This window comes from Conger conger, chromosome 7 (assembly GCF_963514075.1).
Source record: "Conger conger chromosome 7, fConCon1.1, whole genome shotgun sequence".
Lineage (NCBI taxonomy): Eukaryota > Metazoa > Chordata > Actinopteri > Anguilliformes > Congridae > Conger > Conger conger.
In genome coordinates this window covers 520,347-544,463 of record NC_083766.1, presented here as the reverse complement: position 1 = coordinate 544,463, position 24,117 = coordinate 520,347, and the positions used below count along the sequence as shown (strand labels likewise).

Genomic DNA, 24,117 nt, shown 5'->3' with positions numbered 1-24,117 from the left:
CACAGGGCCCCCACCCCACCCCACACACTCCCAGAGTGACACAGGGGCCCCACCCCACACACTCCCAGAGTGACACAGGGGCCCACCCCACACACTCCCAGAGTGACACAGGGCCCCCACCCCACCCCACACACTCCCAGAGTGACACAGGGCCCCACCCCACCCCACACACTCCCAGAGTGACACAGGGGCCCACCCCACACCACACACTCCCAGAGTGACACAGGGGCCCACCCCACACACTCCCAGAGTGACACAGGGGCCCCACCCCACCCCACACACTCCCAGAGTGACACAGGGCCCCACCCCACCCCACCCCACACACTCCCAGAGTGACACAGGGGCCCCACCCCACCCCACACACTCCCAGAGTGACACAGGGGCCCACCCCACACACTCCCAGAGTCACACAGGGGCCCACCCCACCCCACACACTCCCAGAGTGACACAGGGGCCCACCCCACACACTCCCAGAGTGACACAGGGGCCCCACCCCACCCCACACACTCCCAGAGTGACACAGGGCCCCCACCCCACACACTCCCAGAGTGACACAGGGCCCCCACCCCACACACTCCCAGAGTGACACAGGGGCCCCACCCCACCCCACACACTCCCAGAGTGACACAGGGGCCCACCCCACACACTCCCAGAGTGACACAGGGGCCCCACCCCACCCCACACACTCCCAGAGTGACACAGGGGCCCACCCCACACACTCCCAGAGTGACACAGGGCCCCACCCCACCCCACACACTCCCAGAGTGACACAGGGGCCCCACCCCACCCCACCCCACACACTCCCAGAGTGACACAGGGGCCCACCCCACACCACACACTCCCAGAGTGACACAGGGGCCCCACCCCACACACTCCCAGAGTGACACAGGGGCCCACCCCACCCCACACACTCCCAGAGTGACACAGGGGCCCCACCCCACACACTCCCAGAGTGACACAGGGGCCCCACCCCACACACTCCCAGAGTGACACAGGGGCCCCACCCCACCCCACACACTCCCAGAGTGACACAGGGGCCCCACCCCACCCCACCCCACACACTCCCAGAGTGACACAGGGGCCCACCCCACACACTCCCAGAGTGACACAGGGGCCCACCCCACACACTCCCAGAGTGACACAGGGGCCCCACCCCACACACTCCCAGAGTGACACAGGGGCCCACCCCACCCCACACACTCCCAGAGTGACACAGGGGCCCACCCCACACACTCCCAGAGTGACACAGGGGCCCCACCCCACCCCACACACTCCCAGAGTGACACAGGGGCCCCACCCCACCCCACACACTCCCAGAGTGACACAGGGCCCCCACCCCACACACTCCCAGAGTGACACAGGGGCCCACCCCACACACTCCCAGAGTGACACAGGGGCCCACCCCACACACTCCCAGAGTGACACAGGGGCCCCACCCCACCCCACACACTCCCAGAGTGACACAGGGGCCCCATCCCACACACTCCCAGAGTGACACAGGGGCCCCACCCCACACACTCCCAGAGTGACACAGGGGCCCCACCCCACACACTCCCAGAGTGACACAGGGGCCCCATCCCACACACTCCCAGAGTGACACAGGGGCCCCACCCCACACACTCCCAGAGTGACACAGGGGCCCCACACCACACACTCTCAGAGTGACACAGGGCCCCACCCCACACCACACACTCCCAGAGTGACACAGGGCCCCACCCCACACCACACACTCCCAGAGTGACACAGGGGCCCCACCCCACACCACACACTCTCAGAGTGACACAGGGGCCACACCCCACCCCACACACTCCCAGAGTGACACACCCCTGACTTCCCGCTGGCCCCAGCTCTCTTCCATTGTCCTATAATACCCCCGAACACTACTATAACTTTTTATTCCTTTCACTTTTTTGATAAATGAGACAAACATTTTGCCAATGAGGTAAGATCCATTCCAAGAATTGCAAATGGAATAAGGACATTTCACTTGTCCAGCAAACATTTAGTGAAAACAAGCTAATATAAAAAACAAAGATCTTTAGTCTTATTACAAGACTAAAATGCGTGTTAAGACAGACATATTGTGCAGTGTAGAGACAGGTAAGAGAGCTCCTACAGTGGGGGTTTAGGCCACCCATCATTAATGTCGCTTTCACATTATTTATTTCTTTATCAGATGCTCTTATCTAAGTCTAACAAAACTGCTTAAATGGAGTAGAAATTAACAAATTGCCCATGTTGCTGACAAAATTGGAAGTTTAAATGTTTGCCGTAGTCATGTTGTAATTAATTGTAAAGCGCATTGGATAAAAGTGCCACATCAATACAGTCCATTTACTTTTAACCATTTATGTTCCACCCATCCATCATCTTAACCCACTTATCCTGAACAGCGTCGCAGGGGGGCTGGAGCCTATCCCAGCATACATTGGGCCATGTTCCATCACTTTTAATAAAACCACTGGCAACATATGAGATATTTTCTGAAAACAATTTTTATTGGTTCAGATTTGTCTGACTAAAGTAGATGACTACACAGTATGTTTCTAGGTTGTGATCATCTAATAATCTAACATGACAGAATTGAGTGGAAAAAAACCCACTTTTGATATCATATCATACCTGCAACTAGTTGTGTGACCATCTTATTCTTCCCATTGAGAATGTTGACAGATACATTTTTGGATGATTGGAGAAACAGCGGGGTGCCCTGCAGAGAGAAGACCAGACCAGAGATCACTGATGATCCACGAGGCTGAAGACATGCCAGGGACTCCTCAATGTGTGAAAATGACAAATAAATAAACAAACTAACTGGAATAAGATGATACTCTGCATACTTGAAGGATACAGTATACCTAAATCGGGACTCCAGGTTCTGCATATTATCCTGATGAAGTACACTTAAGGGTAAGATAATGAGTGAAATCAGGTGATGTAGTGCATGGTGCAGTCCCCTGCACTGATCTACATCACATCTAACCACATTGCATCTTCATAAAGACCTTCAAAATTGCTGACTGCCATAAGTTGAGCTGCATGTGTTAACATTCAGGTCATGAGCAACATTCCCACGTATGGTAATGCAATATTGAGTTTGATTGTTGTATATGTTTATGAATGCATATGTATCGATTATGTACAGTGTTATATACATCTTGTATGAGCTTATATGACTGGAACAGACTAACACTAGATCCTGGGTCTCTAGAGCAGAGGGTCACAGCTTCTGCTGGTTTTTGTGATTTCCTTTCAATCAGCAGCCAATCTAGATCTTTGCATGGGGTTTACAGTATATAGGGTGTTGCACATTGCAGCCAATGTGTAAGACATCTACTGTGCTGTATGAATCATGAAAATGGTTTAATCTGTGCAGATCAAAATGATTGAATTAACCTAATGTCTACATGTCCTGGTGCTGCAGATTAATTTATGCACTACACGCATATATAACATCTGCTTGAAGTTGTTATCTCATATTTTAGGAATATGAAAATACTGACATTTCATGCGTGTTAAATGTTCCATGTATCGTGCCCAATTAATTATTCTTTGTCTTTTTATTTATGACATATAGAAACATAAACGAGACAGGATTTAATTTTTATGATGTACTATTTCCTGAGCAGTGCAAGCATCCTGGTACTGCAGAGCACTTTGGTGGACCAGTGATCTGCTCTTTTTCTGTTCATTCTGTTCTCTTTGATAAAAGACACCAATTACAGAAAAAAGCTGAAATCATGAAAATCATGACTGTTGTCTTGTATCTGTCACTTTTACTTGGCAAAAGAATATTTCATGCTCCAGTGAACTTCTGAATTAAAGAAAGAGCTAAGCCACTGTATTCAACTTCTGAATTAAAGAAAGAGCTAAGTCACTGTATTCAACTTCTGAATTAATTCTTATTTGAAGAAAAGTGAAAAGATCTTCTCAACACCTTTAAAGTGATCTATAGTAGGATTATTAGTACTCATAAACCACTCTGGCCACTGCGGACAACTGTTCATTATTACATTTTATGAAACCCTGGGATTCCGCTCACAAACAATATCTCATGTTGAACTGCAGCTTTTGACATTTTCATTTATTTCATCACTTCCTGAAATACATCTTATTGGTTGAGCCACCTGTATTCCCTACCTGAGCCTAACTGCTCTCTCTCACAGCACACTGGCCACACTGACTTCATATCCACTGCGTTTCTGAGTCACAATCCAAGTCTTACCAGCTTTATTCTTTGACAAGTCAGAGGTCATATCATTTTGTTGCTTAAGTAAGACATTTAATTATATATTTTGCAATATTTGCACATTTAATGATGTTTAAGGAACACATTATTGATTCCACCTCCTGAAGTTAGCATAAGATGTGAGGTTAGCGTAAGATCTGAAGTTAGCATAAGATGTGGGGTTAGCATTAGCTAGCATTGGCGTAAGATTGCTGTGGGGTTAGCATTAGTGAGCGTAAGATGTGGGGTTAGCATTAGCTAGCATTAGCATAAGATTGCTGTGGGGTTAGCATTAGTGAGTGTAAGATGTGGGGTTAGCATTAGCTAACATTAGCATAAGATTGCTGTGGGGTTAGCATTAGTGAGCGTAAGATGTGGGGTTAGCATTAGCTAGCATTAGCGTAAGATTGCTGTGGGGTTAGCATTAGCTAGCATTAGCGTAAGATTGCTGTGGGGTTAGCATTAGCTAGCATTAGCGTAAGATTGCTGTGGGGTCAGCATTAGCTAGCATTAGCGTAAGATTACTGTGGGGTTAGTATTAGCTAGCATTAGCGTAAGATTGCTGTGGGCTTAGCATTAGCTAGCATTAGTGTAAGATTGCTGTGGGGTTAGCATTAGCTAGCATTAGCATAAGATTGCTGTGGGGTTAGCATTAGCTAGCATTAGCATAAGATTGCTGTGGGGTTAGCATTAGCTAGCATTAGCATAAGATTGCTGTGGGGTTAGCATTAGCTAGCATTAGCATAAGATTGCTGTGGGGTTAGCATTAGCTAGCATTAGCGTAAGATTGCTGTGGGGTTTCTGGAAATGCTGAGTTCAAGGCATCACATTAGACAGTTGTAGACTAAAAAAATGAATGAACAGAAAAGTTAGCTTTTTCAGGGCTCACAGTTTCATAAACCAGTGTGTGTGATTCACTGCAGCGTTTCAGAAACATTCCCACACAGTCAGGTCATAGAATCCGCAGCCTGAATAATTCTGCTTTACATTAGAGCACGGATCAGAACACACTGATAATTACATTACATTACATTATTGGCATTTGGCAGACGCTCTTATCCAGAGCGACGTACAGTTGATTAGACTAAGCAGGAGACAATCCTCCCCTGGAGCAATGCAGGGTTAAGAGCCTTGCTCAAGGGCCCAACGGCTGAGCGGATCTTATTGTGGCTACACCAGGATTAGAACCACCGACCCTGCATGTCCCAGTCCTTTACCTTAACCACTTCGCTACAGGCCGCCCCTGTAATAATAAATAATAATAATCTGCCTGTTGGAGCATTAGCAGCACTCCACACATGCAGGCATGCAGCAAACATTCTGCAGTCAGACTGAATTACGTCCCAAACACAGGCCCATTTTGACACGCTGAACATGCAGAGTAAATGAAGCAGCCATTTGACATGGAACATTATGCTTCTAGTACATACCATGCGAGTCCGGTTTGACATATGCTGATGATTACAGGATGTGTGGAAGCAATACAATTAGCTCATGCCAATTGATGGAACATTATTGTAATGTGTTACCACAGCTCAATACACAGCATGTACACTGAGAGGAGCAGAGAGACGCGGGTCTGATCCCACTGCCACAGCTCCACAGAAGCCATACTCACTGTTCTGGACTGGATTTCTTTGGCATACAGAGGTTGGAGGAATTCGGAGTCTCCTTCCAGTTTCAGACCTTTCTCCGTGATCCTTAAATTACCCATGCCGTCCTGCAGAACACAAAACAGAAACATGGAAACGATTTTCAAACAGGAGCACTTTACATTACACAGCTGAAGAATGTGAAACTGCTGCGCATGAAATGACAACCTTCACAAACAAGATGAAGCCAATCTATGGCAAGGTGCAGATGGGCTTTGATTGGTGCAGGTTTGACATTAACCTTCAGTTTTCATCTTGGAGATGATTTTGGAGATAAGGGCTCTCTCTGATATGACGGGAGTGCTGGTGTAGGAAGCACCCCTTTGTGTTCTATTCTCTTTCATCCCCTGGATGTGAAGAGCATCACCAAACGCAGATCAGACCTCTGAGCCCCTGGGGCCCCAACGCAGTAATCTGCTCTTCACAATCTTTCAGACAACCCTTTTCTCATTTTGGTTTGGTAAAGTCACCGGAACCACGACATGATAACAATATTAAAAGTTTAAACCTGAGTATGAAACTGGCTCTCACACTTAATCTAAAGTGTATCCATCCTGGCTTGCTTTTATTGTGAAAGTTTTGCAGTTATGAAAGCTATCGGAGATTAGCTGTCACATTAAATGTTTTGTGACTTCCCCTCATTAAATGCATATTTTGCTTATATTATAAAGATCAGAACTCTCCTTGAAGGCAAAGCCTAGTTTTATGTCCCTGCATGGTTATTCTGGGGCATATAGTGGACTGCATAATAAACACAATCTAATATTATAGAGTAAAAGAACGTTATATTGGAAAAAACATGAATAATTCTCTGTACTGGTGTATCCAGATTTCAGCAGTCTATGGACTCAGACTCTGTAATGAAACACATTTATGGAGTAAAAAGCAGTTTTTGCTGCAAAATGGACTCTTTCATGTGACTGTAGTATAGTTCAAACAGACTTTGTGATTGTAAGTGTCTATTTTCTAGCTTTGAGTCACTACAGTTTCAGTTGGTAGACGCTTAATTCCTACTTCACTTACGCTAGTCCACGTGACTCTGTCCACGTGACTCTGTGCCAGTATTGAGTCATCTCAGACAAACTGTAAGCTTGTTACGCCGGGGGTAACAGAGGAACCAAAAGCAGACAGGGGTGAATGAAAAAATGGCAGATTTAATTGCAACAGCAGGGGCAGACAGAGCGGAGTCAAAAAACAGGCCAATGTCAAAAACCAGGGGGTCAGTCCAACAAGGCAGAGGCACAGATATCCACAACAACCAAAGAAGAGTCCAGGGAAGCAGGCAGGGGTCAAAACAGGAAATCCAGATATACAAAGGCAAGGACTCAGGAACAAGGGCAAGGGCAAGGGCAAGGGCAAGGGCAAGGGCAAGGGCACAAGGAGGCTAGAACTGGGGGAAGGAATAAAGGGCTCAGGACAAGAAAACAGGACAAGACGAACTGAAAAGGACAGGTATAAATACACAGGGGAATGAGACAAACTAGGCGGGGCATGGGAGTGAGGGCGGTCTAACAAATAAACATCAGGTGAGACATATGAAAGGGTAATAGGACAATAACGAGGGGGAAACAAAAACGCGGACTGGATTCACAAAGACACACATGTAATAAAAACGGCTCCAGACTAGGGAGTAGACAATTTGCAGAGAATCAGGAGATGCAGAGATACGGAGAGACAGGTGCGAATACTTCGCTGAAACTAAGCAAGTAATCAGTGATAGAATAGGGAGGCGGAGTTACAGAACAGAATTGAAACTGGAGATGCGTTAGTAAGTTAGTTAAGTGATTTAAATTACAAATACCCAAAACTAATGAATGTTAGTTTGTTAGCTTGCCAAATATATTAGTGTGTTAGTATAATTAGTACTGTACAATTTCTAAGTTAGTTGAGATTAGTATATTAGTGCTATGTACAAACATGAAATGGAGAGAAAGCAGGAAGTAAGAAATGCAAGATTGGAAGGAAGGTTGAACCCCGAAACTACCGTAAACACCCGAATAGTGGGGCATGCAGACAGGGGAGTGACTGGGCTAGTAAACATTCAGACTCAGACATCACAGGGGAAGACGAGTGCAAAGACTAATGACTATAAACAGAACACCAGACATGAATATGAAAAATAATAAATTCCAAGAATAATGATAATAACCAATGATAAACTAACAGACAGAACACAGGAACATAACAACGCTTGTTCTTGTCAGGGGTGTGCAAATCAGGAACTCGATCGGGACTCACTCCCTGGCCATCTCGGATAAGTCTCAGGCCTTACCACAATGTCTCAGGCCTTACCACAATGCCTCAGGCCTTACCACAATGTGTCAGGCCTTACCACAATGCCTCAGGCCTTACCACAATGTGTCAGGCCTTACCACAATGCCTCAGGCCTTACCACAATGCCTCAGGCCTTACCACAATGTGTCAGGCCTTACCACAATGCCTCAGGCCTTACCACAATGTCTCAGGCCTTACCACAATGTGTCAGGCCTTACCACAATGTTAAACTCCTCATTTTCTCAGCACAGTGTTACACAAGGTAGAATAGTGTTACACAGGGTAGAACAGTGTCACACAGGGTAGAATAGCGTTACACAGGGTAGAATAGTGTTACACATGGTAGAATAGCGTTACACAGGGTAGAATAGTGTCACACAGGGAAGGTTAGCGTTACACACGAGAGGAACAGCATTTAATAGACATGTGTTTCCATCTCCTTTGGAGCTTAGCAGAGACATGCTCCAAGGAGACGTGATTGTAGAAGAAACAGATTAAAAAACGTCCTGGCATTTACATACTGCTGGAGATTAGAGCATCTCTTACCACACCATGTATCCACTGTAAATCCTCATGAATCAGTCCACAGAGACACAGAGAGAATGTGATCATAAATTATTCATCATCAAAATGGACACTTTTGGGCTTGCAGTTTGCTTTTTAAATGATTATTTAAAGCAGCTTATCCCCTCTGCTCAAAGTGAAGTGCCGGGATCAAGTTTACAGACAGAGAGGAGTGAGTCTGTGCACTCCAGGGAGAGGAGGAACAGACAGAGGAGTGAGTCTGTGCACTCCAGGGAGAGGAGGAACAGACAGAGGAGTGAGTCTGTGCACTCCAGGGAGAGGGGAACAGACAGACACGTGCAGCTCTCTCTCCCCCTGAAGATGAGAGAGCTGGTTTCTCTTAAGGAGGAAAACATTTCCTCTGCTGTTCCAGAAAACGGATTTCTGCTGGAGAATATAGCATTGGAAAAATCCATAAACTGCAGATCAAAAGCACAAGTTAAACAGAAGTACCACTGTGAAAGATGCTTTTCTTTTTTTCAGTAACCAATCACATTATTTGCTTTCCTTCTAAAAGTGATAAAGGATAAGCCAGAAACAAGTACAGAAAACATAATTCAGTTGTATCTGTCACTTTACTAAAGTGGGCAATGTTTGTTTCTGAAAATCTGAAAACTATTGATGATACATAATCAAATGTGAAGAACACAAACTCAGTCAAGGTCTGATTCTTGGTTCAAAATGGAATTATTTGGGCTTGGGGGCTTGCTATTGGAGGCTCAGTCTAGTCCTAAATAAAGTGTTTTCCAACTCGCAGATAAAAAGTTCTAGCCCCAGCCCTGCATGAGAGTAATATTGTACACAGGAAGCCTATCTCACTGCACCTACAGGTAATATCCCGCACGCTGTTACAGTCATGTACACTGGGAGATGGCTATCGCTGGAATTGCCTTTCGGATTGCACCGCGCTCCGTCTCTAAATCTCATCCAGTTCTGCCCGGTGGGACCAGCCACTGTTTCATCATCCATCAAAGGGTCGTGCCCCTGTCAAAGCAAGCTGCTCTGTCTCATTTCATTAACCTTGCAAATAAACACAACAAGCGCACTTCATCTGAGACCTGATCTAAGCGGAGGTTCATTACTGGGTTTTTGGCACACTTCTGCCACCAATCACTGTCAGGGAGTATAGATTTCCTATTAACTTCATATTAATTTCAACCTCAGGAAACATCACTGAGCCTCCTATAGAAGAGTGGAATCAAGGTCCCCTTTGACAGAGATTGATATGTGAACACATGATCTGTTTAAGAGCACTCAACCCCTATTCACCGGACCAATTACAAATGGCTTGTGTTAGCGAGTCCAAATTGACCAATTATCTACTTGCTACATCACATTTTTGAGGATAATTATCAACAGTTTTTTTTGTGAGAGGCCTTGCAGTGTGGCACCTGCCATGGTCATTGGTCTCTGGTGTGGACAGACAGGTCTCTGGTGTGGACAGACAGGTCTCTGATATTGACAGACAGGTCTCTGGTGTGGACAGACAGGTCTCTGGTGAGGACAGACAGGTCTCTGGTGTGAACAGACAGGTCTCTGATGTTGACAGACAGGTCTCTGGTGTGGACAGACAGGTCTCTGGTGAGGACAGACAGGTCTCTGGTGTGGACAGACAGGTCTCTGATGATGACAGACAGGTCTCTGATGTTGACAGACAGGTCTCTGGTGTGGACAGACAGGTCTCTGATGTTGACAGACAGGTCTCTGATGATGACAGACAGGTCTCTGGTGTGGACAGACAGGTCATTGACCGCCATTTATTTGACCTCAGGCATTCAGTATAATCTTGAAAGTTCTCGCTAACATTTTTAAGCTATAAACTCCCAGTACTAAAATATTAAAAAATATTTAAAAATACCTACTCTATACATAGTCTTTGATAGGTTTTCATTCAATCCTCCAGCCAAGTGTTTTTTTTCCAGAGAGAAACATCAACAGTCATTATTTCTAATTATTGGGTGCAGTTTTGACGCCACGGGTATTCTGTGTAAGAAATTATAATTATGAGAAAAAAAAGAGTACAAACATACACAACATTAATTAATTTCCAGTTTGTTATTTTGGTATATTTCATGCAGCATATTTGTCATAAAGTCTTTATTTTTTAAACTGGCATTTTAAATGATTTGTAGAAAAATGCCTTTTCACAATAATAAAAAAAACTCTCCAGCTGACAGGCTTGGTAGAGTAAATTATGACTGAGAGGAGCAGTCATCTCTGATTCCCTTTGATGCCAAACACCTCTGTGGATGTGTCATTCTGAAGCCAAATAAATCATGTTTTCTAATCATATTTTCAAAGACATCATTAGTTCCAACTGCTTTTTTCCTGTCAAGGACATTACATGAAATACATACTTAGCAGATGTCCTTGTCATTTCTCATAACACAGCTTATGGTTTTACACACTCTGTATTTCTGTAGCTGGGTGTTTGTTGAGTGTGACAGCCAGGCTTCATCTAAAGCCTGGATTCCACCCAGAGCTATCTTTAGACTTAAGTCACAATTTCATCAGTATGTCATCAGTGTTAAATAATAATATGTATAATAATAATATGAATACTAATAATAATACAAATGAAATAACATTATTAAATCAGTCATGGGCCAAGACAGGGCCAGACTGCAGTTTATTTTAATTCCAGCACCATGCCCCCCCCCCCCACTCCACTCGGGATGAAGTTACAACATGGCCGCCGCTGTGAATGAAGGGATGACCTTACTGCTATGGAGTCGGCATTGAGCTCTCTACTGCCCCCAGCTGTGTGTGAGCTCTCTACTGCACAGAGCTCTGTGTGAGCTCTCTACTGCCCCCAGCTCTGTGTGAACTCTCTACTGCACCCAGCTGTGTGAACTCTCTACTGCACCCAGCTCTGTGTGAACTCTCTACTGCACCCAGCTGTGTGAACTCTCTACTGCACCCAGCTGTGTGAGCTCTCTACTGCACCCAGCTGTGTGTGAGCTCTCTACTGCACAGAACTCTGTGTGAACTCTCTACTGCCCCAGCTCTGTGTGAACTCTCTACTGCACCCGGCTGTGTGTGAGCTCTCTACTGCACCCGGCTGTGTGTGAGCTCTCTACTGCACCCGGCTGTGTGTGAGCTCTCTACTGCACCCAGCTGTGTGTGAGCTCTCTACTGCACAGAGCTCTGTGTGAGCTCTCTACTGCCCCCAGCTCTGTGTGAACTCTCTACTGCACCCAGCTGTGTGAACTCTCTACTGCACAGAGCTCTGTGTGAGCTCTCTACTGCCCCCAGCTCTGTGTGAACTCTCTACTGCACCCAGCTGTGTGAACTCTCTACTGCACCCAGCTGTGTGTGAGCTCTCTACTGCACCCGGCTGTGTGTGAACTCTCTACTGCCGCCAGCTGTGTGAACTCTCTACTGCACCCAGCTGTGTGTGAGCTCTCTACTGCACCCAGCTGTGTGAGCTCTCTACTGCACAGAGCTCTGTGTGAGCTCTCTACTGCACAGAGCTCTGTGTGAGCTCTCTACTGCCCCCAGCTCTGTGTGAACTCTCTACTGCACCCAGCTGTGTGAACTCTCTACTGCACCCAGCTGTGTGTGAGCTCTCTACTGCACCCAGCTATGTGAACTCTCTACTGCACAGAGCTCTGTGTGAGCTCTCTACTGCCCCAGCTGTGTGTGAGCTCTCTACTGTCCCCAGCTGTGTGAACTCTCTACTGCACCCGGCTGTGTGTGAGCTCTCTACTGCACCCAGCTGTGTGTGAGCTCTCTACTGCACCCGGCTGTGTGTGAACTCTCTACTGCACCCAGCTGTGTGTGAGCTCTCTACTGTCCCCAGCTGTGTGAGCTCTCTACTGCACCTGGCTGTGTGTGAGCTCTCTACTGCACCCAGCTGTGTGTGAGCTCTCTACTGCACCCGGCTGTGTGTGAACTCTCTACTGCACAGAACTCTGTGTGAGCTCTCTACTGCCCCAGCTCTGTGTGAGCTCTCTACTGCACCCAGCTGTGTGAGCTCTCTAATGCACCCAGCTGTGTGAGCTCTCTACTGCACCCAGCTCTCTCAGGAAAGTGACCAGCCTTTGACAGAGGGACACCATACCCAAACAGAAACTCATCAAGTCTTTGACAGAGCCATTGTCAGCACAGAACAGGGGGAATCCATCAGATCCCAACAGCTTAGATGTACTGTTTAGGTGCTGTATTAGATCCAGTTTAAGTGCTGTATTATATCCACTGTGTAAGTGCTGTAGTAGTAATAGATTTTTTTAAATCATTGATATATTAGATCTTTGCTGCATGTGACACTAATTGTATTTGGGTTCATACTCACTGCACAGCAGAAGCACAGAAACAGGATGATGAAACATGAGTGTTGCAGTCTAAGCTGATTTGGTTTGACCGTCTGGCAGCGGTGTCTCTGCAGCGGAATCCGACACAGTGCTAATGCGTGGCTGGGGCCTGTGCTTTTAACGGGCCTCATCTCCTAAACTATTGATTTGTGGTCCGTCCTCACCGTGTTTACACGGCATCAGCTCTGGTGATGATGAAGGGCAAAGATTAAATTAAGCGACAGTTTCAGTGGTGCATAATCTGCAATAGTTTTTAATACTGGATCAGAAAAAAATAATTTAAAACTCTGTGTCTAGACCTCAAGCTCATTGTCTAAAGACAAATCTATGAGGGCCAATCTAGACCTGTTTTCTAAAGTATATTTTTATTCAGTGATGGCACGGATGGTGCAGTGGGTAGCCGCCTCACAGCAAGGAGGTCCTGGGTTCGAATCCCGGTCAGCCGCTGCCTCTCTGTGTGGAGTTTGCATGTTCTCCTTGTGTTTGTGTGGGTTTCCTCCGGGTACTCCGGTTTCCTCCCACAGTCCAAAGACATGCAGGTTAGGCTGATTGGAGACTCTAAATTGCCCGTGGGTATGAGTGTGTGAGTGAATGGTGTGTGTGCCCTGCGATGGACTGGCGACCTGTCCGGGGTGTATTCCTGCCTTTCGCCCAATGTATGCTGGGATAGGCTCCAGCCCCCTGCGACCCTGTTCAGGATAAGCGGGTTAAGATAATGGATGGATGGATGGATATTTTTATTCATACGCTGCCACAATCGGTCTGAATCAGGGACATAAGCTAGGATACTAGGGCAGCCTGTAGCCAAGTGGCTAAGCTATATGACTGGCACCAGGAAGGTATGTGCTTCAAGACCCGGTGTAGCCACAATAACATCAGCACACCTTTCAGGCTCTTGTGCAAGGCCCTTAACCCCACATTGCTCCAGGGGAGATTATCCCCAGTTTAGTCTCATAAACTGTTAGTCACTTTGGATAAAAGCTTCAGCTAAATAACAAAGGATGCTGGAAAGCATCTATAGTACTCTTCAATAGCACACTGAGGATCAGTTCCTTTTCATTTATCTTTTTTTCTGTTTATTTAGTCTGCGTTTGTTTCTCTTGGATCCCAGCTAAATTCCCTGAACATTTGGCAGGATGATGCAGAGAAGAGCCTGTCAGAGACACTCTGTCAGAGACACACTGCTTCAGGGATGGAGAACAGCCTGTCAGAGACACACTGTCAGAGACACACTGTCAGAGACACACTGCTTCAGGGATGGAGAACAGCCTGTCAGAGACACACTGTCAGAGACACACTGCTTCAGGGACGGAGAACAGCCTGTCAGAGACACACTGTCAGAGACACACTGTCAGAGACACACTGCTTCAGGGACGGAGAACAGCCTGTCAGAGACACACTGTCAGAGACACACTGCTTCAGGGACGGAGAACAGCCTGTCAGAGACACACTGTCAGAGACACACTGCTTCAGGGACGGAGAACAGCCTGTCAGAGACACACTGTCAGAGACACTCTGTCAGAGACACACTGCTTCAGGGACGGAGAACAGCCTGTCAGAGACACACTGTCAGAGACACACTGTCAGAGACACACTGCTTCAGGGACGGAGAACAGCCTGTCAGAGACACACTGTCAGAGACACACTGCTTCAGGGACGGAGAACAGCCTGTCAGAGACACACTGTCAGAGACACTCTGTCAGAGACACACTGCTTCAGGGACGGAGAACAGCCTGTCAGAGACACACTGTCAGAGACACTCTGTCAGAGACACACTGCTTCAGGGACGGAGAACAGCCTGTCAGAGACACACTGTCAGAGACACTCTGTCAGAGACACACTGCTTCAGGGACGGAGAACAGCCTGTCAGAGACACACTGTCAGAGACACACTGCTTCAGGGACGGAGAACAGCCTGTCAGAGACACACTGTCAGAGACACTCTGTCAGAGACACACTGCTTCAGGGACGGAGAACAGCCTGTCAGAGACACACTGTCAGAGACACTCTGTCAGAGACACACTGCTTCAGGGACGGAGAACAGCCTGTCAGAGACACACTGTCAGAGACACACTGTCAGAGACACACTGCTTCAGGGACGGAGAAGAGCCTATCAGAGACACACTGTCAGAAACACTCTCTCAGAGACACACTGTCAGAGACGCACTGCTTCAGGGATGGAGAACAGCCTGTCAGAGACACTCTGTCAGAGACACACTGTCAGAGACACACTGTCAGATACACTCTCTCAGAGACACACTGTCAGAGACACACTGTCAGAGACACACTGCTTCAGGGAGACACTGTCAGAGACACACTGTCAGAGACACACTGCTTCAGGGATGGAGAACAGCCTGTCAGAGACACTCTGTCAGAGACACACTGTCAGAGACACACTGCTTCAGGGACGCACTGTCAGGGACACACTGTCAGGGACACACTGCTTCAGGGATAATATCTGATGGCTGACGGAGGGGAAAGAACCCAAAAAGAAACAAAAGCCAACAGAGAACAGAGCGCCCAGCAGCCCCCACGGAGCCATGAGCGGTCAGGAGAACAGGGCTGAGGGGTGCGGGTGTGGTCAGGAGCACAGGACTGAGGGGTAGGGGAGTGGTCAGGAGAACAGGACTGAGGGGTGTGGTCAGGAGAACAGGGCTGAGGGGTGTGGTCAGGAGAACAGGACTGAGGGGTGCGGGTGTGGTCAGGTGAACAGGACTGAGGGGTAGGGGTGTGGTCAGGAGAACAGGACTGAGGGGTGCGGGTGTGGTCAGGAGAACAGGACTGAGGGCTGCGGGTGTGGTCAGGAGAACAGGACGGAGGGGTAGGGGTGTGGTCAGGAGAACAGGACTGAGGGGTAGGGGTGTGGTCAGGAGAACAGGACTGAGGGGTGCGGGTGTGGTCAGGAGAACAGGACTGAGGGGTGCGGGTGTGGTCAGGAGAACAGGACTGAGGGGTGCGGGTGTGGTCAGGAGAACAGGACTGAGGGGTGCGGGTGTGGTCAGGAGAACAGGACTGAGGGGTAGGGGTGTGGTCAGGAGAACAGGACTGAGGGGTGTGGTCAGGAGAACAGAACTGAGGGGTAGGGGTGTGGTCAGGAGAACAGGACTGAGGGGTAGGGGTGTGGTCAGGAGAACAGGACTGAGGGGTAGGGGTGTGGTCAGGAGAACAGGACTGAGGGGTGCGGGTGTGGTCAGGAGAACAGGACTGAGGGGTAGGGGTGTGGTCAGGAGAACAGGACTGAGAGGTAGGGGTGTGGTCAGGAGAACAGGACTGAGGGGTGCGGGTGTGGTCAGGAGAACAGGACTGAGGGGTAGGGGTGTGGTCAGGAGCATAGGACTGAGGGGTAGGGGTGCGGTCAGGAGAACAGGACTGAGGGGTAGGGGTGTGGTCAGGAGAACAGGACTGAGGGGTAGGGGTGTGGTCAGGAGAACAGGACTGAGGGGTAGGGGTGCGGTCAGGAGAACAGGACTGAGGGGTAGGGGTGCGGTCAGGAGAACAGGACTGAGGGGCAGGGGTGTGGTCAGGAGAACAGGACTGAGGGGTAGGGGTGTGGTCAGGAGAACAGGACTGAGGGGTAGGGGTGTGGTCAGGAGAACAGGACTGAGGGGTAGGGGTGTGGTCAGGAGAACAGGACTGAGGGGTAGGGGTGTGGTCAGGAGAACAGGACTGAGGGGTGTGGTCAGGAGAACAGGGCTGAGGGGTAGGGGTGTGGTCAGGAGAACAGGACTGAGGGGTAGGGGTGTGGTCAGGAGAACAGGACTGAGGGGTAGGGGTGTGGTCAGGAGAACAGGACTGAGGGGTAGGGGTGTGGTCAGGAGAACAGGACTGAGGGGTAGGGGTGTGGTCAGGAGAACAGGACTGAGGGGTAGGGGTGTGGTCAGGAGAACAGGACTGAGGGGTAGGGGTGTGGTCAGGAGAACAGGACTGAGAGGTAGGGGTGTGGTCAGGAGCACAGGACTGAGGGGTAGGGGTGTGGTCAGGAGAACAGGACTGAGGGGTGTGGTCAGGAGAACAGGGCTGAGGGGTAGGGGTGGGGTCAGGAGAACAGGACTGAGAGGTAGGGGTGTGGTCAGGAGCACAGGACTGAGGGGTAGGGGTGTGGTCAGGAGAACAGGACTGAGGGGTGCGGTCAGGAGAACAGGACTGAGGGGTAGGGGTGTGGTCAGGAGAACAGGACTGAGGGGTAGGGGTGTGGTCAGGAGAACAGGACTGAGGGGTAGGGGTGCGGTCAGGAGAACAGGACTGAGGGGTAGGGGTGTGGTCAGGAGAACAGGACTGAGGGGTAGGGGTGTGGTCAGGAGAACAGGACTGAGGGGTAGGGGTGTGGTCAGGAGAACAGGACTGAGGGGTAGGGGTGTGGTCAGGAGAACAGGGCTGAGGGGTAGGGGTGTGGTCAGGAGAACAGGACTGAGGGGTAGGGGTGCGGTCAGGAGAACAGGACTGAGGGGTGTGGTCAGGAGAACAGGGCTGAGAGGTAGGGGTGTGGTCAGGAGAACAGGACTGAGGGGTGTGGTCAGGAGAACAGGACTGAGGGGTAGGGGTGTGGTCAGGTGCACAGGGCTGAGGGGTAGGGGTGTGGTCAGGAGAACAGGACTGAGGGGTGTGGTCAGGAGAACAGGGCTGAGGGGTAGGGGTGTGGTCAGGTGCACAGGTCATTGTAGTATTCACATGCGCCGCTGGCAGGCTAATGGAGGCTGGACCCCAGGAGTTCCCCTCTGAGAGCGCTCCTGAAGGCAGTGCATCACTCTGATTTACTGTTCCACCGCTCCCTGCAGCCCTGACAGAGCCCTGCAGTTAATCTGCATGTGAACACACATCACTCTGTCCCTGTATTCCCTGTTTACACAGCTGTTCCCCACCAGCAGACATTTTACCGGCTGAAGCGTTAACGAGATCCCTCCTGCTATCAGAGAGAACAACTGATCTCACGCAGAGAACGCTTTCATGCTCCTACCGGCCCATTCCAACGGTCAGAGGAATGAACCGGTAAAAGTTTGATTAAAGGAGCGAGTCAGCAGGGCTCCTCTGTCTGTTCACAGATAATAATTGTGATTCTACTCTAAGTTAGAACTAAACAAATTTATTAATGTGGACAGATAAGCCACACTTTAATTTGAATTGTTGGTCTGATTTCCTTTTTTGTTCAGAATATCATGCTACATAAAATAACTGAGGTTGCACATTTCAATTCCAACCCTAATTTGGAATGTCCAATCAGCTGTTTGCAACCACAGGCATGTTCAGTGGTCCCTACTGCCCAATCAGGATGGAGAAGACATCTCCACATTCCTCCATGTGGTGTCACCCGTCTGCTTCTCTTCAGCCCACAGCCTGAACAGAGCGGAGCGACCTTCACCTGCAGCTTTACTGCCTGGATGCCCAGCAGGAGGCACTAGAGAGCAAGGAAACACAGACCCCTAACCTGACCGCCCACCCGTGTCCTCTCACTGCTTGCATTAACGGGGCGTTCCCACCCACAGAACTGATGTGAATTTCAACGGTCAAAGTCAATCAGATCATACTTGGTGAATGGATGTAAAATATCTGATCTATATGATATTCACTCCTGCTGAAGCCCTTCCACTGTGGACAGGAACAGCAGCTGTAACTCAGAGAGGAAACAGCGGCGTGCCAAGATAACAGATAAACACCTCAGCCTCAGACACACGGAGCAGCCACTTCAGCTCATGCAATATGACACCACTCTCCGTCTGGAGGGAGGCAAGAGCCGTCTCCCCGCCCGACCTACATCAATAAGCAAACAAAGGAATAACCCACAGCACTTTGGCTCCCACTCATCAGCTCCCCCTCAGACACGGGACGAGGGCAGCGCAGGGGCATGGAGGGATGTTGAGTGGAGGAGGAGGGGGGGCATGGAGGGATGTTGAGTGGAGGAGGAGGGGGGCAGGGTGAGGGGGGAGGGGGGTGAGGGAGGGGGGCAGGGAGGGGGGGCTTTGGTAAGCCAAGCAGGTGGGATGGCAATGAGATGCAGCAGAGCAGGTGGGATGGCAATAAGACGCAGTGTAGCAGGTGTGATGGCAATAAGTCGCAGCAGAGCAGGTGGGATGGCAATGATTAGGGTGGTGCATTGGGAGCAGTGGGGGGGGGGTTAGGGTGGTGCATTGGGAGCAGTGGGGGTTAGGGTGTTGCATTAGGAGCAGTGGGGGTTAGGGTGTTGCATTAGGAGCAGTGGGGGTTAGGGTGTTGCATTAGGAGCAGTGGGGGTTAGGGTGGTGCACTGGGAGCAGTGGGGGTTAGGGTGTTGCACTGGGAGCAGTGGGGGGGGGGTTAGGGTGTTGCATTGGGAGCAGTGGGGGTTAGGGTGTCGCACTGGGAGCAGTGGGGGGGGGGGTTAGGGTGGTGCATTGGGAGCAGTGGGGGTTAGGGTGTTGCATTGGGAGCAGTGGGGGTTAGGGTGTTGCACTGGGAGCAGTGGGGGTTAGGGTGGTGCATTGGGAGCAGTGGGGGTTAGGGTGGTGCATTGGGAGCATTTGGGGGTTAGGGTGTTGCATTGGGAGCAGTGGGGGTTAGGGTGTTGCATTAGGAGCAGTGGGGGTTAGGGTGTTGCATTGGGAGCAGTGGGGGTTAGGGTGTTGCATTAGGAGCAGTGGGGGTTAGGGTGTTGCATTAGGAGCAGTGGGGGTTAGGGTGTTGCATTGGGAGCAGTGGGGGTTAGGGTGTTGCATTAGGAGCAGTGGGGGTTAGGGTGTTGCATTGGGAGCATTTGGGGGTTAGGGTGTTGCACTGGGAGCAGTGGGGGTTAGGGTGTTGCATTGGGAGCATTTGGGGGTTAGGGTGTTGCACTGGGAGCAGTGGGGGTTAGGGTGGTGCATTGGGAGCAGTGGGGGGGGGGTTAGGGTGTTGCATTAGGAGCAGTGGGGGTTAGGGTGTTGCATTAGGAGCATTTGGGGGTTAGGGTGTTGCATTGGGAGCAGTGGGGGTTAGGGTGTTGCATTAGGAGCAGTGGGGGTTAGGGTGTTGCATTGGGAGCAGTGGGGGTTAGGGTGTTGCATTAGGAGCAGTGGGGGTTAGGGTGGTGCATTGGGAGCAGTGGGGGTTAGGGTGTTGCATTGGGAGCAGTGGGGGTTAGGGTGGTGCATTGGGAGCAGTGGGGGTTAGGGTGTTGCATTGGGAGCAGTGGGGGTTAGGGTGTCGCATTAGGAGCAGTGGGGGTTAGGGTGTTGCACTGGGAGCAGTGGGGGGGGGTTAGGGTGGTGCACTGGGAGCAGTGGGGGTTAGGGTGTTGCACTGGGAGCAGTGGGGGTTAGGGTGTTGCATTAGGAGCAGTGGGGGTTAGGGTGTCTCGCTCAGGGACACTTCAACACACCAGATGACTGCTCTTATGTCGCTAATGTCGGACCTGCCAGAGCTCCTGGTCAAAAGGAGCACCTCTTACTCAAAAATAGCAACCTGAGCCCCCCAACGGTGAAACCAGGAGGGGGTGGGGGAACGCCCTTAAAGGAACACCCTGCCAATGAATATTATAACTGCTAGCTCAGTGACCATATTTACATGGCAACTGAAAACCTTTTAAATCTAACTTATATCTAGCAGCACTGCTTTTATTATTCTCTTCTTATTTTTATTATGTTTTTATTCTTATAATTCGGCTTATATCCAGCAATGTTCTCTTTATAATTCTTTGTAATTAGCTGTAAAGCACTTTATATTATATTATATTATATATTATTGGCATTTGGCAGACGCTCTTATCCAGAGTGACGTACAGTTGATTAGACTAAGCTGGAGACAATCCTCACCTGGAGCAATGCAGCGTTAAGGGCCTTGCTCAAGGGCCCAACGGCTGTGCAGATCTTATTGTGGCTACACCAGGATTAGAACCACCAACTTTGCGGGTCCAAGTCATTTACCTCAACCACTACGCTACAGGCCGCCCCTACATTTGACCTACATTTTATGTATGAAAGATGCTATATAATATAATCTCATTAAATCTCATTATTATTCATTATTATTATTATTATTGGGGCGGCACGGATGGTGCAGTGGGTAGCACTGCCCCCTCACAGCAAGGAGGTCCTGGGTTCGAATCCCCGTCGGCCGGGGCCTCTCTGTGCGGAGTTTGCATGTTCTCCCCGTGTCTGCGTGGGTTTCCTCCGGGTACGCCGGTTTCCTCCCACAGTCCAAAGACATGCACGTTAGGCTGATTGGAGAGTCTAAATTGCCCGTAGGTATGAGTGTATGAGTGTATGAGTGTATGAGTGTGTGAGTGAGTGTGTGAGTGCCCTGCGATGGACTGGCGACCTGTCCAGGGTGTGTTCCTGCCTTTCGCCCAATGTATGCTGGGATAGGCTCCAGCCCCCTGCGACCCTGATCAGGATAAGCGGGTTCAGATAATGGATGGATGGATTATTATTATTGAATAAACAGCTGTCCAAAGAGTCCTGTCTCTTTCTGTCCAAAGAGTCCTCTCAGTCTTCTGTTATTCTCGGTGGCTGCGCACTGCTAGCTGAGGTTGGGCGTGCCAAGTCTGTTGTGTTGAAATGCCGTAAACTCAATGAGACGTGTAAAGTGCCCAGGTGATGTATGTTCTGGGCCTGGGTGTAATAGAGCGAGTTTCAGCCTCTGCATTCGCTGGACGAGCCCTCTGAGACAGCCTGGGCTCTGTGGGCTGGGCCGTGATCTGTACTGGGGGATCTGTACTGGGGGATTTATTCCCACTGGGGAGCTGTTCTCAGCTCTGTCTCCACACTGGGGAGCTTCTTTTACCTCATGTGCTATTTCAGGGTTCAGGGCTCAGGGTTCAGGGCTCAGGGTTCAGGGTTCAGGGCTGGTACTGTGTGCTTCTGGCCCTTCTGTTACTCTGTCAAGCATGTTCGTGACGGTCTGAAGTGTGACAGTCTGAAGTGTGACAGTCTGAAGCGGAAAGTGTTAGTGAGTAAAATGTAACATATGCAGAAGCCTAACAATATGGCCCTGTAGTATTGACTGAAATTTAGTCTGGTATAGGCTACACTTGGAACTAAAAAGCAAGGCATGGTGTGTTCATTCAAATAACTTCAGCATTTCGCAATGTCCCCAACTGACATTTAAATGTGCTTTTAAAGGTCCCTTCCCAAGTAAGTAAATGAACTGCAGTGTGGATCTCGAGAGTGAGTCTGTGGTGTGGATCTCCAGAGAGAGTCTGTGGTGTGGATCTCTAGTGTGAATGCCCACGCTTTTGTGGACTGTTCACTGCAGTTGTTCTGGAAGTCTGACACCCATTGACTCACATCCACACTATGAGTGCCTGTGACAGGCTCTGGTGTCCATGGCTGTTCTGCTGACTCGGGTTCCACACACAGTTAGAGGGGGCGACATGGCTCAGGCAGTAAGAGCAGTCGTCTGGCAGTCGGAGGGTTGCCGGTTCGATGCCCCGCCCGGGCTGTGTGCTCCTGATGAGCTGGTCGGTGCCTTGCATGGCAGCCAATCGCTGTTGGTGTGTGAGTGTGTGTATGAATGGGTGAATAAGAAGCATGAATTGTACAGCGCTTTGGATGAAGGCACTATGTAAATGCCAACCATTTACAGTTCCATAATGAGCGGGGGCTCTCAGGGAGACCGATCGAGCTACACATGGCAGAACAGTGTGTGGAATATGTATCTGAGTGTGTGCGCGCGTATACTAAATTGCTAAATAATACTAAACATATATCTAAATATTATATTATTATATAAGTAGTAAATATGAAATATGTATTTCAGATAATATTAATCTGTCCAATTACTTCTACTCCCATAAAATAGGGATCTATGTAAAACAATATATATCAATAAAATGGCTGCAATGCCTCCATGGATCACCCGATAGGGATGAAGATCCTCTCAGATTACAGCACTCTCACACTCATTGTTTCATCTCAAATGGACAGAGTACAGAGCCAGAACACAGTTTCACTGTCCCCTGGAGAGTATATAGTGCTACAGAGCCACAACACAGTGTCACTGCCCCCTGGAGAGTATATAGTGCTCCAGAGCCACAACACAGTGTCACTGCCCCCTGGAGAGTATATAGTGCTCCAGAGCCACAACACAGTGTCACTGTCCCCTGGAGAGTATATTGTGCTCCAGAGCCACAACACAGTGTCACTGCCCCCTGGAGAGTATATAGTGCTACAGAGCCACAACACAGTGTCACTGCCCCCTGGAGAGTATATAGTGCTCCAGAGCCACAACACAGTGTCACTGTCCCCTGGAGAGTATATAGTGCTCCAGAGCCACAACACAGTGTCACTGTCCCCTGGAGAGTATATAGTGCTCCAGAGGCACAACACAGTGTCACTGCCCCCTGGAGAGTATATAGTGCTACAGAGCCACAACACAGCGTCACTGTCCCCTGGAGAGTATATAGTGCTCCAGAGCCACAACACACTGCCCCCTGGAGAGTATATAGTGCTCCAGAGCCACAACACAGTGTCACTGTCCCCTGGAGAGTATATAGTGCTCCAGAGCCACAACACAGTGTCACTGCCCCCTGGAGAGTATATAGTGCTACAGAGCCACAACACAGCGTCACTGTCCCCTGGAGAGTATATAGTGCTCCAGAGCCACAACACACTGCCCCCTGGAGAGTATATAGTGCTCCAGAGCCACAACACACTGCCCCCTGGAGAGTATATAGTGCTCCAGAGCCACAACACACTGTCCCCTGGAGAGTATATAGTGCTCCAGAGCCACAACACACTGCCCCCTGGAGAGTATATAGTGCTCCAGAGCCACAACACAGCGTCACTGTCCCCTGGAGAGTATATAGTGCTCCAGAGCCACAACACAGTGTCACTGTCCCCTGGAGAGTATATAGTGCTCCAGGCCTGGAGAAAACTAAAGCAGTGAGTTCCTTTTTTAATCCCATGAACCCCTTTGTTTCCAGGAACGCAGGATACACAACTGACACAGACTCAGTACACAAAGCGTCTCTTACAATCCGCTGATGACATTTACAGAGCCGGTGCTGCCTGAGTCCCGGCTTTGGCTCAGGACAGCAGCTCTTCTCACATCGTATTTATTCTGCGTGCACCTGGCGGTCGAGCTGCACGTTCACGCCTGTTTTCCGTTCTGGTTCCTCAGTGGTGGAATGACTTGCCTAC

The 24,117-nt window shown here is 49.4% G+C and overlaps 1 protein-coding gene across 6 annotated transcripts in view; it reads right to left on the bottom strand.

Annotated features, from left to right (window-relative positions):
• Window positions 1-24,117, bottom strand: part of sgcd (sarcoglycan, delta (dystrophin-associated glycoprotein)) — an 88,570-nt gene that overhangs the window by 45,385 nt on the left and 19,068 nt on the right. For all 6 annotated transcript variants that reach the window (XR_009709178.1, XR_009709180.1, XR_009709179.1 and 3 more), the window contains exons 3-4: window positions 5,847-5,948; window positions 2,623-2,710 (exon numbers count right to left, since the gene is read on the bottom strand). Coding sequence is in view for 3 of the 6 variants with exons in the window: in XM_061248649.1 (XP_061104633.1) it covers window positions 2,623-2,710; window positions 5,847-5,948 (190 nt within the window). In the remaining 3 variants the exon portion in view is untranslated. The remainder of the gene's footprint in view (window positions 1-2,622; window positions 2,711-5,846; window positions 5,949-24,117) is intronic.